General features: G+C 36.2%; 1 protein-coding gene across 1 annotated transcript in view; it reads right to left on the bottom strand.

The window, feature by feature from the left end:
• The window catches only part of THADA (THADA armadillo repeat containing), a 313,149-nt gene that overhangs the window by 294,800 nt on the left and 4,304 nt on the right, over positions 1-14,045 (bottom strand). The window contains 7 exon segments of the mRNA XM_079109756.1: positions 231-451; positions 2,825-2,919; positions 4,946-5,133; positions 8,353-8,401; positions 8,787-8,819; positions 8,933-9,081; positions 12,974-13,104. Of these exon segments, the coding sequence (XP_078965882.1) occupies positions 231-451; positions 2,825-2,919; positions 4,946-5,133; positions 8,353-8,401; positions 8,787-8,819; positions 8,933-9,081; positions 12,974-13,104 (866 nt within the window).

The raw sequence follows: 14,045 nt of genomic DNA, 5'->3' as shown, positions 1-14,045 counted from the left end.
TTAATTTCTAAAATTAATCACAAGTAAACCTGTACCAATACTTTCTATAACTCTTTCCCTTCACCCCATCTTCTCTTTTATGTCCATTTCATTCCCTACACATATACCACTTTTAATTTAGAATTTACCCTGACCACTCTTCGTGTAATTACTAAGTGTACTGGTACAGTTGCAACTTTTAAATGTCTCATGAGCAAAACAAAATATGAAACAGTAGCATCAAAACTCACTGTGAACTCAAGGTGAACAAAACGTGCACAGTGTCCAAAAGCAGGGCCTCTCCACTCAGGCCCATACTCCCATCCTGCCAGTCCAACATGGCAAGAGTCCCCTGACACAGGAATAAGAGAGCTGACCCAGGGATATCAGCACAACAGAGGCTCCTGCAGCTGCTCATAAGCCACTCAGGGATGCTGGTGCAGTCTACTGAACGGAGAAGCAAACTGCTGATCTGGAAAAATAAAACAACTAATACATATAAAGGTTTAAGACTTTCCAAGAGATACTTCAAAATACAAATCAAAAATGTTTTCTCCTGAAATATCCCTGGGGAAATAACTAAACCTAAAGGGAAAATAGCCATAAACATTAAATTATGTTAACATAAAAGGAAAAAAATTAAAACTAAGTATAGGAATCATTTTACTGGTTTGAATGTACTGGTAGAGCATACTACATTACCACCTACAGGTGGATGAGTTTAACACTTTGAGAGGTGATGTGAAAAATAAAATTTTTCAATTTTATTTGATAATTCCTTGTGTGATCTTACAGAATTGGGTGTGTGCATGTGTGTTTGTACTGTTTTCTTGCACACATAATATACACAGCATAAAGTTAAATAAAAAGACAAAACGAGTTTCTAGATACAGCAAGAAAAAAAATGCGAGTGGTAAATACAAGGACTGTGGTCTAAATTTAATAATTATACTTTCCACATAGGTGCCAGGGATGTAGCCCAATGGTAGATCCTATTCTTAGCAGTCAAAAGGCCCTAGGTTAGTCTCCAGCATAAAACAACAAAAATATGTGGATACATATGCATATACACATATATGTGTGTACACAGACACACACACACACACACACACACACACTCTTTCCAAATGGATCAAACTCACTTACCTGATTCTAGTATGATTCCTACCTAAGTACATGATTTAGGGTTATTTTTAGTAAAATAATATTTATTTATCACAAGGTTGTACTGTGTGTGTATCTGTACATTAATCTGCATAATTTTGGTATTGTAAATATCTTTTATGGTACTAAGGAGAGATAGAACTGAACAAAGAGAACCAAAAAAATTAAAAGGATATATACCAAAAATGTCAATAATTGTAAGACAGATTTACAACTAATTCTTTTTTAATTCAGCTGAATTTTTCAAGTTGTTTCTTATTATAAAACAAGAGGGTCATCAGAAAGTACAGTCTATGAAAAACACTTTTTTGGTACCAGAGATTGAATCCAAGGGTGCTTAACCACTGAGTCACATCCCCAGCCCTTTTCTATATTTTATTTAGAGACTAGGTCTTATTTAGTTGCTTAGGGCCTCGCTAAGTTGCTGAGGCTGGCTTTGAACCTGTGATCCTTCTGCCTCAGCCTCCTGAGCTACTGGGATACAAGCATGTGCCTTCACATCCATTCAAAAACACTTTTTTATTTCATTTTATTTTTCATTTTGGTACAGGTGATTTATACCATGGGCACTTTACCACTGAGTTATATCCCCAATTCTTTTTATGCTTTATTTTGAGACAGGGTCTCACTAATTTGCTGAGGGTCTAATAAGTTTCTGAGACTGACCTCAAATTTGCAATCCTCCTATCTCAGCTTCCCAAGTCACTGGAATTATAGGCATATGCCACCACACCAGGCTTTTTTTTTTTTTTTTTCACCTTAAAAATATGTTTTAGGAAGGTCTTCTCTGCACTAGGAGCTGCTCTCTTGCCATATCCCCTGACCCCATGAAAATATATGCCTGCTCTAAATTCCTCTGCACTTTGGTCAGAAGCATCTCTCAGTTGCTGAGCCAACCACTACCTGCAGTGGTGCTGAACTGATCAGAGACTCTGACATATGAGAAATCCTTCTCTGAAGTTACCCTGTTCTGGGCTTTGCCCTCTCAGAGGTCATGGGGCTCTTTTGCCTGATGGTGGCCATTCTCATCCTCTGTGCCATGAGAAAGAGCAGTCTCCACCTTGCTTTCTTCCTCCCATGTCTTGTCTGCCCTGTCTGTTCCTTTTCCTATACCTCCAAAGGCAGTCTTGGGAAAGTGGTTGGCTCCGAGTTTGGTGGAGGGAAGACAAATACATACTGAATTAATAAGAAAATATATTTGGGAAGCCAAGGGCACATGCCTATAATCCCAACAACTTGGGAGGCTGTAACAAAAGGATCACAATTTTAAGGCCAGCTTCCATAACTGAGTAAGATCCTGACTCAAAATAAAAAGAACTGGGGCTATAGCTCATTATTAAAGTGCCCTTGGGTTCCATCCCTGGTATCAAAAAAAAAAAAAAAGAAAGAAAGAAAAAAAAAAATTGGGGGGTGCTGGGGAAATAGCTCAGTTGCACAGCATTTGCTTAGCATGCACAGGCCCTGAGTTCAATTCCCAGCATTGCAATAAAAAGAAAAATAAGGGAAAAAAAATTAAAATGGTCAATTCTCAATACAGTAAAATTCTTTTTATTCCCCCACCCCCAGCAGTGCAGGGGATTGAACAGGTGAACCAGGTACATGCCAAGCAAGTGACCCACCACTGAGCTACAGTCCCACTCCGTCAATAGAGTAAGTTCTAAAAAGGAGAGGATACACTTACCAACTCAGGAGCCTTCTCAGATGGATGAAACATAGTCTTAATAAAAAGAATAACAGCTAATCCAGATGTACTCTGAATAGTCTGTAACAGGTCATCTATTTGGCAAAAGAACAGACAGCATGTATTAAATGACAGATACTCCAGTGCCATGCAAAAAGCAAACGCTTTAGCATCAGGCCTGGGTAAAGCTTCTAGCTTGACCACTTCTTAGACAAGTTATTGAACCTCCCAGGAACTCAGCCTTCTCTTCTGTAAACTGGGAAAATATAACCTCTATTTGACACATTTTCACAAGGTTTTAAAGAACAATGAATACAGAGGTTTCTCAGCCAACCACATACTCAATAAATGTGATTATTTTCTTTCTCTTCTAGCATCCCCTCTTTCTCTCCACCTTCTGGCTCCCAGCATGCTTAGTGGCACCTGTCCCCTCCCACCCAACAATGCCTCTGTATCCCAACCCACATGCATACACTTTCTCTTAAAGAAATTTCAGGATGTGCACAAAAAAATCTACATCCATGCAAATAACAAACTTTACTATCACTGGCACTGTACCCTAAGCAACCAAACAATTTTAACACAATATCTTCATTATTTTATCTTCATTAACCTCTAATAATATGGTGATTATTTAACCTAGTAAGAGGTATGAGAGACACTATAAATAATCTACTAAATATTCATTCTGCCCTTTATCCTTGAGAGCAAATTTAACTTTGGGGCCGCCACATGTCCAGTTAAAGGCAGGACACTCATTTCCCTGATATTTGTTACAACTAAAGGCAGCCATATAGAGGGCTCAGACTACGGGGATAAAGGCAGAAGTCCTTCCAGTATGTTTGTTTTTACTGATTAAAGGGACAGTTGCAGTGGGTTCTCTTTCTTCCTGCCTTGAACACAGACCTGATGTCTGGAGCTACAGCAGACATGACAAACAGGAGGCAACAAACACATGGGTGAAAGTGCCATGACAGAGGAGGAAGGTAGAAAACATTTGTGTCCTACTCTGCCCATCACAATCCTGGATCACCTGCTACAAGGAAGGGAGAGGAGGCCCATTTGCTTAAATTTCTTAAGTTCAGTTTTCTGTTACTCGCTGCTAAACACTATACAGCAACATGAACCTTTAGAATTCTGGAGAACAGCATTTCTCCTTAATAGCCTCTTAGAGCCTGGTTTTTGGTTTCTGTAATGTTAGCAATTGTTGATGTTTAATGCTGCCTATATCAAATCATTGGGAGTTTCAAAATGATGATATTCAATCACTTCATTTCACTTTAATTTATTAGTTGAAGCTTTTTTTTTTTTTCTTTTCTTTTTCTTTTTCTTTTTCTTTTTCTTAGTGGGAACTGAACCCAACAGTATTCTGCCTCTGAACTACATGACTAGTCATTTGTTATTTTTAGGAACGGGGTCTTGTGAAGTTGCCTGTGCTGGCCCTGAATTTGCAATCTTCTTGCCTCTGCCTCCTGAGCAGCTGGGATTACACAGTGCATCGCCATTCCTGCCGGTTGAAGTACTTTTATAAATAGAAATTTACAAGGCTGGGGATATGGTTCAGTGGTAGAGTACTTATCTAGCATGCGGAAGGCCCTGGGTTCAATCCCCAGTACCATAAATAAATAAATAGAAATTTCTTCTCATCTACTTGGTATCCTACTGGTACAGTTCCTATGGACAGAAGTGACATATAAGATACAAAAAGGAATACTGATCAGGCCCACAATCAATAATTATTATCACTATCTGAAAACAGTTCTTGCTGCTAAGGAGAAATGTATGTATTTTACTCATGTTTCTAATCTTCTCTCTAAACTTAGAAATTTCTGCTACAAAGAATTTTCTTATGCTATTTAAAGTCTTGTCGCTTTCCAACACTAAAATTGTTAGATTTTCTTCTTTGTACAGAATACACACACACACACATAAAGTCCTTCAACCTTAACACTTGCTGAACTGATCCATTTGATAGAAAAGTCATTAAAACCATGTAATCCAGCACCCTTCCCCACTTTGAGAGGCTGGGAGAGAAGTTCCATATCTCAGTAAAACATATTTCATACTATTATTAGGAAGAGTGGACTGACAAAACCATCATTTGTTTGCTGTTACACTTACCATCACTTAAGAACTTGGTGAAAATATGCAGCAAGTCACACATACTTTGCCATATGGGAGAACTGGAAGCCTTCCAAAGATTTCCCTGGAAAGCCTGCACCTTCTGTACTAACATCATTGATACTCTAATGCCTACCAACAAGTCATTCATCAACTGTGTCTGAACAATATGATTTCCAGCAAATTTTCTACAAAGAAGAAAAGACATTATTAAAAAAGGAAATTCAAAAAAGTGTTACCATTTTTATACCTCTCCAAAATATATACTCCTCAAAGGGCCAAAATCAATTTTAGATTATACTACATATGCCTTTATCTTCCATAAACATTCCAATTTTGTAAACTTTCAACACTCTTACCTCAACAGGCCTTCTTTCTTAGCCAATGACTACCCTCACTTCCTATTTTAGGGCAAAGGTAAGAAATAAAGGGGAAAAAAAAAAATCAAGAATGAATGACACATCTTAAACTTGAATACTCCTTCAATCTTCAAACACTTTTTTGAACTGGCTTCCAACATTCCAGGCTCTCCTAGATTTCCTACACCACTTCTTCTCAACCACTAGCCCTTTCCTCCCTAATTGTCTTTTGGGTTTGTTTTGTTTTGTTTTGATGGTGCTGGGGATTAAACCCAGGAGTCCATGCATGCTAAACAGGCACTCTACCACTGAGCTATATCCTCAGGCTCTCCCATCTTTTTACGCCAGAGTTCCTAAGACTCAGTCCTCAGCCTCCTTCTCTTCTCCATCTAATTCTCTCCCTTGATGTTGATCTTGTCTAGATCACAAGCTTTAAATTATACTCTATCTACTAACATACCCAAACTTTTATCTCTAACTCAGATCTCTTTAATTCCAGACCCATACATCTAACTTCCTACTCAATATCTTGACTTGGATGTCTGATATCTCAAAATATGTGAACTTATCTTTAACTCCTCGCCTGCTCCACCTGCTGGGATCTCTATCTACAAAAACATTTGCAATCATTCTCGCTTCCTATTCTATTCATTCCATCTGTAAGAAAATCCTGTTGGTTCTACCTTCAAAAAATATCTAGAATCTAATGGACTCCACTGTTACCATCTTGACCTAAGCCTGCCTCTCCCTCCGTCCCCCTCCCTCTTCCCTTCCCTCTTTCTCTCTTCCTCCCTCTCCCTCTCTCCCGCTCCCTGCTCCACCTCTCTCAGATTACTGCAATAGCTTCCAACTGATCTTCCAGTTTCTGCCCTTGCCCTTCCCAGACTCTTTTTTTTTTTGACCCAGGACCTTGCACATGCTAAGCAAGAGTCCTATCTCTGAGCTATACCCTAGCCCCCAGTCTATTTTCAACACGGGAGAACTATTAAATCATATGGCAAGCTAGGCATGGTGGTGCATGCCTACAATATTTTGTAATCCAAGCCACTCGGGAGGCTGAGGCAGGAGGACTGCAAGTTCAAGGCCAATCTCAGCAACTTAGCAAAGCCCTAAGCAACTGAGCAAGAACCTGTCCCAAAATAAAAAATAAAATAAGGAAGGTAAGTAGCTCAGTGATAAAGTCGCCCTGGATTCAATCACCATTACCAAAAAAAAAAGGGGTGGGGGGACCATTTGGCCCTTCCTCAAAACCTTAAACAGAATTACCATATGATCCAGCTATTCTACTTTTCAATATGTACCCAAAAAAAAAGAGAAAACAGACACTCAAACATGAACATCAATGTTTATAGCAGCATTATCCACAATAGCCAAAAGGTAGAGAAAGTGCAAATGTCCATCAACAGATGGATGAATAAACAAAATGGGGATATAGATACATAGACTATTTGTAAATAAGAATAAATTTCTGATACTATACAGAGATGACTCTTGAAAACATTATTAAGTAAAATAAGTCTAATACAAAAAGACAAATATGATTCTGTTTATATGAGTACCTAGAACAGGCAAATCCAAAAAGCCATATAAAATAGAATAGAAGTTATGAATTACTAGGGGCTGTGGAGAGGGAACTCTCTTTTGGACACAGTGGATTTGAGGTACCTGTAAAATATTCAACTTGAGATGTCCAGAAATGCAACTACCACTCAGGGAAGAGATCTAACTTGGAGTGATAATTTGGGAATCCTGAATATACACATGGTGAATAACACCAAAAAAGTGAATGATATTAATTAGTCAGAATGAATAAAATAAAAAGAACTGGACCCATATTTCAGAAAAGAGCTGAAGAAGAAGAATCTAAAAAGAGAGAAGGAGTTTTTAGTGTGGCAGGGGACATAGAGTTAAAGATGGCATACAGGTATTTCTTCTGCTCCCTTCCAGAACCTTCCTAAACCAACAACCATAGGATTTAAGACACAGAAAGACATAAATACATAAGGACAGCAAACAAGTAGCAAGATAACCACAGCACTTAAAAGTTGCAAAACAGGTGATAACTGACTTAGCAGAATCAAGAAAGGTGACTACTAGGCCAGAGAACAAGTCCGGAAGCAACCTGATGTAGTCCTAAAAGGCTCAGAAACTGTGGACACTAAGTATTCCTTGATTTGGAGGTAAATGTAAGACTGAAAACAGGAAGACTGGTTACAAGTCTACTTAAGAACTTTGCATCACATTCCCTCACCAACAGACAACTGATTTACCTTTAAAGAACATAAACCAGCAAGTGTCTAGGAAGAAAACATCATACGCAATGTCATATTATAGACAGGAAAATTGTGTATAAATGTACAATGGATGCCTAAAGCCAAGAACCCAACTTTTTGCCCTCATTCAGCCAGAATATTAAGAAAATGGTCTGACAATTCTTTCATAGTGAATCTACCACAGCAGCAAAAAAAGACCTAAACATCATGACATAAAGGGTTCCATCAAGATATAGCCTAGCCAGATCAGCCTAGAATAAAACCTTCAATCAACCCCATTCATACACACAGAGATGCAAATCAATTTTCAGTGCCCTATTGTTAAATATGAATACCCAAAACATCACTAGACTTCTGAAGTTTTTAGCAAGAAATACAATGACCAAACCCAGAAAACAGAAAGAAAAGCAACTTAGAAGAAATAAAAACATGTGAATATAAGAATACTTTAAGCAAACAAACAAAAACCAACTATCATTAATATCATCAGAGAAATAACATTAGAAACTTCATCCCATGAAATAAGAACAGGCGGTTATGTAAAAGGATCAAAGGTAGAAGAGCTCTTCCCTTTTCCACTTATTCTCATAATCTGACACTTAAAATTAAATATCAAATCTTTGAAGAATAAATTTAAATAATCAGGTGTAACAATAAGGAAGAAGGACAGAGTACATTCTGAGACCTTTTTGAAAATTTTCTTTGTACAAAAAGAATGTACAACTATAAGCATGCACATATACACACCACAAGCATGCAAACACATAGCACTTGCCTATTTTCTTCTAGGATTTCAATTAAACTCTTCTGTAGAAAATGAAGTACTGAAACAAAAAGAATATAATGACAAAACAGAAATTAAAATTAGGAGCTTTAACTTCAGCACAAGAAGACTTTTTTTTTTAAATGTATTTTTTAGTTGTAAGTGGACACAATATCTTTATTTTGTTTTTATGTGGTGCTGTGGATGGAACCCAGGGCCTCACACATGCTAGGCGAGCATGCTACCACTGAGCTACAATCTCAGCCCCAAGAAAATATTTTAAATCAGTTTCCTAAAACATCATAATAGAGAAGCAGAAATTTTAAAAAGAGCATGATGTTCTTTAATGATCTTTTCCTATTGCCAAAAAGCATAAAGAAACCAGTTCCAAAATGATACATAAGTAACAAAATAACCTAAGAACAAAATAAAATAATAGAACTTACCATTTTTAAGCAGATTATTAATACTTGCTTTACCTGTAGGGGAAAAAATTACTATTGGTAAGAAATTTCACCAAATTTAACATCATTTAAAAACAAGGATATAACAAGCATTATTCAGAAAAAGTATTAGAAAAGTGCTGGCTTACCCAAATTAAAATTCTCCATACAGGAAGATATATTGTCAATTACTTTCCTATAAGAGTACAGATCAGTAGTATTCAATTCTTCTTGAAGATGAGAAGTAAAACTGTTTATAGCCTCAGTTAGAAAAAATTCAGGTAGGCCATTTAGTGAGCTAGAAAAAGAATCAAATATTAAAAATCTGGTAATTTTGTACCACCAGCACATGTGGGGAAGGAAGATACAAATTTAGAAATACTGAATTAAACCCTCAAAATATAACCAGAAAATTATAACTTCATATCACCATCACTAGAATTCCCTGGTCTATCATTTCTCTTCTGGTCTTCCTGGCTCCATATTGCTTCTCTCACATATCCAAAATCACTCTCAACAGAGAAGCCAGTGTGATATTTCTAAAACACCATGTTATAGTCCTCCCTCAGTATCCACAGAGAATTGGTTCCAAGACCCTGCATAGATACTAGATGTGAGGATGCTCAAGTCTCTTAGATAAATTGGCATAGTGTTTACATATAATCTATGTACATCCTCCCATATACTTTAAATCATCTCTAGATTACTTAAATACCCAATATAATCCTATGTAAATAGTTGGTATACTGTATTGTTTAGGAATGATAACAAGGAAAACATCTGTGTATGTGTAGCACAGAGCAATTTTGTGAATATTTCGATCTATGGTTGGTTGAATGCAAAACCCACAAATATGCAGGGCTGACCTTCTGCCTAAAAGCCTCCAACAACCTGAAAACACAAGCATACAAACATGGAGTTCACTGATCCTATGCAATCTGCACCCTCCACCATTAGCTCTCTGACCTCACCTCACTCCTTGTTCACTTAGTTCTAATTACATGGCCTTCTGTTCTAACAACCTGGCAGTCTTTGCCCTTATTATTTCTTCCACCCAGAACATTCTTCCCTCAAATAACCAATAATCAAATATCATCTTACCACATCTGAGCAAAGCTATCTGAAATGGCCACCATATTTTTCACTGAAACGATCATTCCATCCTTGATGCTCCCCACCCCCACCCCATAGCTCCCATGCCATCTAATATCCTGTAGGTTGTTTGTCTATTTTCTATCTTCCCCTTAGAATATAATCCCATTCTAGATTGTTTGATTCATTATATCCCCAATTCCTAGAAGGCTGCTTGAAACAGTAGGTAGTTGATAAAACATTACTGAATGGATAAATTTCACTTATGTCGATTTTACCTCAATTAGTCTAAATCAAAACCAATAGGCTTTAAAAATTTTTTTTTCTTATTGAACAGTTCAAAGTTTTTCTGGAAAAAAAATTCGAAAATTGGAATATTCTGAAAAAGAAAAGTCAGTAGACAGGAAACACAATTACATAATTAAACCACATTATCAAACTATAATAAATAAAACTATGATGTTGGTACATCAACAAATATGGCCAAGTATAAAATCAATTAAACCCATACTTATGTAGGCATATATAAAACAATAAGGTGGCATTCCTAATATGAGGGGGAAGACAGACTATTCAACAGTTTGGTGATTAGTGACTTTTATATGAAAAAGAAAATTAAGTTGAACCCCTACCCCACATGACACTCAGGACTTAATTCCAGATGCATTTTAAAGCTGAACAAAGAAATAATTATAAGACAAGTAAATAATTTTCTAAGAATCTTGCATTAGAAGGCTGCGGATATAGCTCAGTGGAATAATGCATCGTCATCATCTTAGAGAAAACATATGTAAGTAAGGCATGAAGCTCAGAAATCTATAGAGAGTATAGATTAGTAGTGTTGATAACAAAAAATTTCTTTAACTATTATAAAAGGATACCATGAAGAAAATTTAAAGCAAGAAAACAAAGAAATATATTTGGCATATAATCTATTCAGAGTGCTTATAAATGAAAAAAAAATCTAATAAAAATTTACAAAGAACATGCAATGATTAAAAAGGCAGAAAAATTCCACACATTAAAAAATGTTCAATTACATGAGCTTCTGGGAAATGCAAATTATAACAAAAGAGCATTTCTCACCCTTTGATTTTAAAAGATTTAAAGACTGATATTAACCAGTGCTGGAGAGCAATGAAAAAACAGGCACTATTCACTGTTGGTAGAAGGGCAAAGTGGAATAACTTTTGGGGAGTACAATTTAATAATATCTATAAAAATTTCAACAGGAATAACTTTTGGTCTTAAAGTTCCATTTCTAGGAATCCTCTCAGGTATACATATACATGAAGAATATTACAGGTACGGTGGCACAAGCCTGTGTTCCCAGAGACTTGGGAGGCTGAGGCAAGAGGATTGCAAGTTCAAACCTAGCCTCGGCAACTTAGCAAGGCCCTAAGCAACTCAGCAACCCTGTCTCTAAATAAAATACGAAAAAAATACAAGAAAGGGTTGGGATGTGGCTCAGTGGTTAAGCACTCCTGGGTTCAATCCCTGATACCCACCCCAGAAAAAAAAAGAATATTATTACAAAATTGTTGAAATAAGGAAAGCCTGAAGATGAACCAAATATCCATCAATGGAAAAAGTGATTAAATAAATCAGGTAATGCATTTTTGATATCTCCATAATATGGAATATATCTGTAGCTCTTAGAATAAAAACTGTTGGTGGGAATGAAAAATGCTACATTATGGGAAACAGGGCAATAACTCCTCAAAAAACTATAAACAATTACCATAGGATCCAGCAAGTCCACTTCTGGGTGTATATCCCAAAGAACTGAAAGCAGGATTTCAAAGAAATATCTGCATACTCATGTCCACATCAACATTAAATTAAACACAATCGCCAAAAGGTAGAAGCAGCCCAAATATCCATCAATGAATGAATGAACAAAATGTGGTATATACATATAAACAAATATTATTCAGTCTATAAAGGAAGGAAATTCTGTTATATGCTACAACATGGATGAATTTTGAAGATGTTATGTTTAGTGAGATAAGTTAAGTCACAAAAGACAAATACAAATATTCCATTTACATGAGGTACCTAAAGTAACCAAATTCCTAAGAACATTAAGTAGAATGGTGGTTGCCAGAAGCTGGGGGAGGAAGAAATGGGGAGTCGCTTAATGACCACAAAGTTTCAATTTTGCAAGATGAAAACGTTCTGGAGATTTGCTGCATAGCAGCATAAATATATACTTCACAGTACTTAACTGTAAACTTAGAAACAGTTAAGAAAGTAAATTTTAAGTTATGTGCTTTTTACCACAATTAAAAAAAAAAAAAAGACTAAATCAGCTGGGTTCAGCAGCACAACATGTAATCCCAGCAACTCGGGAGACTAACAGGAAGATCCCAAGTTCAAGGACAGCCAGGGCAACTGAGACCCTATCTCAAAATTTGAAGAAAAGGCAAGGGGAGGGGATGGGGATCTATCTCAGCAACAGAGCACACCTGGGTTCAATTCCTATTATTGCAAAATAAAACGGACTATACTGAGATGGAAATACCTCTAAGATGTTGTTTAGTTAAAATACAAACCCTAGAGCATTGTGTAGAATATAATCTCACTTATATAAAAAATAAATAAAAAATAAAACTAAATAAAAAATAAAATACAACACACATATGCTAAACATAAAGAAAAGTCTTGAAAGATAGATACCAAAATGTTAAGTGACAACACTTTACTAAGGAAAAAGAGGTAGGCCAGAAATGGTGAAATACAAGCCGCATTTTTGGTGTATTTCTACACTGCTTGACATTTTTACATCAAGCATGTAGTTCTATATTATCTATATCAAAAGAGCTGGGACAGAGAGAAAAAAAAGTAGCAAGATGAGAGATTTAAACATAAATGTAAGTGGACTGCACTGAGAGTCAACAAACCACCACCCAGACCAAAGCCAGCAGTCTGTTTCTTAAGGCCTGTGACCTAAAAAGGAATTGAGATAGAACAAGAGAGAGAAGAAAAAGAGAGTGATTGAATGAAATTTTTAGTGGTATATTTCAGTTTTATTAGAACAGGGAGGGAACTTTGGTTACTTTTTATAATACCCAACTTCCCTTCCTTTTTTTCCTTACCTTGCCAATACTTTCTTCAAGGGATTCTTCAGATTCAAAGAAAAATAAATGCCTGCTAAAATATCCAAACAACTTTGAATAGTGGGATCACACAGGCCATTTTTATCTACCTTCTCCAGTATAGGCACAATCTATAATCCAAAAAAATTCAAAGTAATTTTTTTCTAATATCAATTATAGCAAAGTAATATGGTTATAAATACTCTTTTGTATCTCAGTTACACTGTGGAATGTTTTCCATATTGTACTGATTTAAATATCTCTTTTTAGTATTTATTAACCTTTTCAATCCATGCTCCTAACTCCCTCTTCCCCCTCCAGACCTATATCCTTTAAGACTTACAGACCTATTAATGGCTAAAGGTAGAGAAAAACTGCAGCACTCTAAAAATTATGGTATCAATGTATTTAATTTTTCCCAAAGAAAATATGTAAGTTCAAGTGGTAAATCCAAATAGTATTTGAAATAGTAATAAGGACAGAACAATCTTCATATTTAAACTTTTAAATGTGCTTGCTGAAAGGAAACAATCAATAATGTGAAGAAAGAACCTACAGAATGGGAAAAAAAAATCTTTAACACATGTACCCTCAGATAGAGCATTAATCTCCAAAGTATATAAAGAACTCAGAAAACTTAGCACCAAAAAAATCAAATAACCCAGTCAATAAATGGGCTAAGGAACTAAACAACAGACACTTCAAAAAAGAAGAAATATAATTGATCAACAAATACAGGAAAAAATGTTCATCATCTCTTACAATTAGAGAAATCCAAATCAAAGCTACTCTAAGATTTTATCTCACTCCTGTCAGAATGGCAATTACTAAGAATACAAGCAAAATAAGTGTTGGCGAGGATGTGGGGGGAAAGGTACACTCATACATTACTGGTGGGACTACAAATTGGTGCAACCACTTTGGAAAGTGGTTGATTCCTAAGAAAGTATGGCGATTCCTAAGAAAATTAGAATAGAACCATCATTTGACCCAGCATCCCACTCCTCAGTTTATACCCAAAGAACTTAAAATCAGCATACTACAGTTACACAGCCAACCCAATATTTATAGC

The sequence above is a fragment of the Sciurus vulgaris genome (assembly GCF_902686455.1).
Source record: "Sciurus vulgaris genome assembly, chromosome: 14".
In the NCBI taxonomy this organism is placed as follows: domain Eukaryota; kingdom Metazoa; phylum Chordata; class Mammalia; order Rodentia; family Sciuridae; genus Sciurus; species Sciurus vulgaris.
This window is presented reverse-complemented; position numbering and strand designations above follow the sequence as displayed.